Raw genomic sequence first — 3,597 nt, forward strand, 5'->3', positions numbered from 1 at the left:
GCATGTCTATCCATCGGATTGATTAATTTGACTATTTCCTCTTGTTTTGACTTGATTTGTGGTGTTAAGGAGAGTCTTTGAATTTTCAACCCGCAAAAGGCGTTGACTGTTGCTTTGCTTGATTGGCAGCGGATAAGATGATGAATAGTCAACGAATAAGATGATGAATAGTCAACGATGGGAAGACAGCTGCCCGCGTTCAATTAAGTGTTCTTGATCAATCTAATTAGACGATTCACATTGGATGATGTGAATCTTTGTGAACGCTGACAACATTATGTCAATAATTCCGGGAAAAGAATCTATAAAAATATATTAAATATTCTCAAAACTTTCCATTTTCCTGGCAGCGTTCTGTTTATGTTCATACCATTACTACTTAATTTTGTACCAGAAGCGTGAAGCTTCGTCTCTGCAGCCTCTCTTCCTATTTAAAGAGCTCCCCTTTCCCTTCCGATTCCAGCGACTCGCTAATTAGTCCTTTGGGAAAGAGGAAAAGTGGTGTGGCCATGGCGACGACAGAACAGAGCTCATCCACCTACGGCAAGACGGGGCCGGAGACGGGCAACGGCGGAGCCGCCTTCGCGCACCGGCGTCCTCCGACCAACCTGTTCCGTGTTGATTTCTTGCTGAGGCTGTTGCTGTTGGCGTCGTCGGTGTCGGCTCTGGTGGTGCTGGTGACGAGCAATCAGAGCAGGGATTTCCGGACCGGCCTCCCGCCGCCATTGGCCGTCGTCTCCAGGGCGGCCAAGTTCCAGCACGTCCCTGCCTTCATGTGAGTTCGTTAATTACTTTGTAAATTAACGTAGTTAAAATTCATAATCATGGTTGAAACAATATCTGTAGCTTAATTAGTAACTCGTGTAATTAATTAATTATATCTTCATTAGATATCTCTTGGCGGCCCTCTGCGTCTCCAGTCTGTACAGCTTCGTCACCATGTTCGCCTCCTTCTTCTCCATCTCGAGCCCCTCGCCGTCCACCAGAATCCTCTTCCTTCTCATCCTCTGCGACGCGGTAAGTTAATCCTAAAATTTATGTGTAACTTGATTAACTTCTTAATTTGTGTTTAGTTTGGATGATTAATTGATTAGTTATATGTGCATGCGCAGTTGATGGCCGGAGTGATGGCGTCGGCGATGGGGAGCGCCGGGTCGATCGCGTACCTGGGGCTGAGGGGGAACTCGCACGCCAACTGGTTAAAGATCTGCAACACCTACGGCAAGTTCTGCCGCCACGTCGGGAGCTCCGTCGGCGTCTCGCTCTTCGCCACCGTCGTCCTCGTCCAACTCGTCGTCCTCTCCTCCTACTCACTCTATCGCCGGACTCTGTAGTTAAATCATGTATTTAATTTAATTACGGCACTTAGGTCGTTAATTTTATCTGTTATTTTCTTAAGCTTGTAGCTAGCGAATTAAATTAACAGCGTGTTCTGTATTTAGTATGTATACGGGTGGTTAATTATCTTCGGCGTTAATCCAATTTCACGGTTCTTTGCGTTGTTTAATTATAGATTAAACAAGGTAGACCACGGTGTTCAATGTATTACAATAAAAGGATCGGATTTGGTTCGTCGTGAAAACACGTCCTACTCCATTGCTACCATAGCAGGTCTCGCCTCTTCTCCAATCTCGGTAGGTCGGAACGATTGAGGAAAGGTGAAGGAGATCCGAGCAACGTTTTCCGCTGGATGGACGTTTATGCCGTGGTCTGCATCGCCGGCGAGCCTCGATTTGTCCAGCGCACCCCCATTGACAAGAACACCGGCAAGAAGACTTCTTGGGATGCCGCATTCGGAATCGCCTCAGATTGTCTACATCCCCGTCCAGGAGCTCCTTGACGAGGGAGGAGACAAACATTCGGAATCGCTTCAGATTGTTAGCTTAGCTTCCAGGTCCACAAGCCCAAATCCCAGAAGCCCAAGGGCATTATTTACATCTCCTGAGAGTTTAATGATCCGCATGCCGCGCCAGTAACGGATTTCGATATTGCTGATCGGGAATCTCCTTGTCCATAATTTCAGGTTCCCTCCTTCGACTCCTTTCATCAAGTGAATTTATCTATCAAATTTATTATTTATATTATCTCAATTATGTGCATAAATTATATTTTTTTTACATTTTCTTTTATCTTTTCAATGTATTTAATTAATTTTTTTTCCTAACTTTGATCTGAAAAAAAATCCAAATAAATATATTGATAAAGTAAAAAAAATACAAAAATAATTATAATTTAGGTACAAAATAGAGGCAATTTAAATGATAATTTTTTAGGATGAATTCGTGTAATGGACCAGAAGGAGACTAGAGAGCGCTATAGCCTACCCATGGCCTCACTCTCAATACAAGCCACCTTCGCCCCATTATGGCTAGGCGCCTCCAACCGCAGGTTACGACTATGTACCGCTGCTCCAGTATAGTTACGGGTCGACCGCACCTGCGAAGCATCGCTACTTTGGGTCCAAAAATTAATTATAAGATTTCCACTACTCTTTTTAAAATTTTTTACCAATATATATAATATATTATATATAATTAATTTTATAAATAATAATAAGACCGATTTACTGGTTAACCAGTTTATCGATTAACCAGTTAAACCAATAAAAAAAAATTCTAAACCAAAAATCAGACTGATAAACTGATAAAAATTGGTTAATCGGTTAAAACTAGTTAACCATTAAATCAAAATCAGTAAGCTACCAATTCCAGTTTGATTTTCGATTTTTTTACATAGCCCTAATTTTTTTGGATGAATTCAATAGATGGAAGACATAAAAAAAAAACAAAATAAAATAAAATAAAAAAATAGGGTACCAAGAGGGAACAGGAATAAAGGACTAAGGATAAAGGACTAGAGTAGTCCTCTAATTTTTTGAGATATCTGTAAATTAATCTTAAAAAAAATTATCATCTAAATTACCTCAATTTCATACATAAATTATAATTTTTTTTTACCTTATTATCAATGTATTTAATTGGTTTGTTTTTCCTAAGGATCAGTTGGGAAAAAAAATCCAATTAAATAAAATAACAAAAGGCAATTATATAGACGGCTGGGTTTGATCTGTGTGAAAACTGAATTGTTCGTCATCTTCAATCTCTTTCAACATAAAATAACAAAAGGCAGAGATATATTTATATTCAGTTAATGCGTTTATTGTCGATATAATCTTTAATTTTTCTTATTTAATCAAAACATTTTACATCATCGTTTTCATTAAGAACCGTTGCTCACAAGTATAAAGTATTTGTTTGTTATACCAACTTATATACTTTATCTTGTATACTTGTTCGTATAATTAATAAAATATAAATTTTAAACAATTTCATTCTAGTGTTTAAAGGCCGTAATAAAACATTCTCCAGACACGTAAACAACGCACGCACTAAAGTTTTCACAAAAAATCTTTAAATTTTAAAATAGAAAGTTACACAAAAACGCAAATCTAAAATTTCAGACAATAAATTATTTTTTGATTAACTGGAATGCCAATATCAAACAGAAGCTTACATGAGAACTTTTAAAGGATGAAATTTGAATTCAATTTTCATCCATAAATTTTGTGACGAATTTAGGGATGAAATTTGAATCCGT

The 3,597-nt window shown here is 38.3% G+C and overlaps 1 protein-coding gene across 1 annotated transcript; it reads left to right on the forward strand.

The window, feature by feature from the left end:
• Window positions 1-402: 402 nt before the first annotated feature.
• On the forward strand, window positions 403-1,482 carry LOC121973108 (CASP-like protein 1D1). Its single transcript, XM_042524691.1, has 3 exons — window positions 403-775; window positions 891-1,017; window positions 1,113-1,482. The coding sequence occupies exons 1-3, from the start codon at window positions 510-512 to the stop codon at window positions 1,332-1,334; spliced, it is 615 nt and encodes a 204-aa protein (XP_042380625.1). The 5' UTR covers window positions 403-509; the 3' UTR covers window positions 1,335-1,482.
• Window positions 1,483-3,597: the final 2,115 nt, after the last annotated feature.

The sequence above is a fragment of the Zingiber officinale genome, chromosome 4A, assembly GCF_018446385.1.
Source record: "Zingiber officinale cultivar Zhangliang chromosome 4A, Zo_v1.1, whole genome shotgun sequence".
In the NCBI taxonomy this organism is placed as follows: Eukaryota; Viridiplantae; Streptophyta; class Magnoliopsida; order Zingiberales; family Zingiberaceae; genus Zingiber; species Zingiber officinale.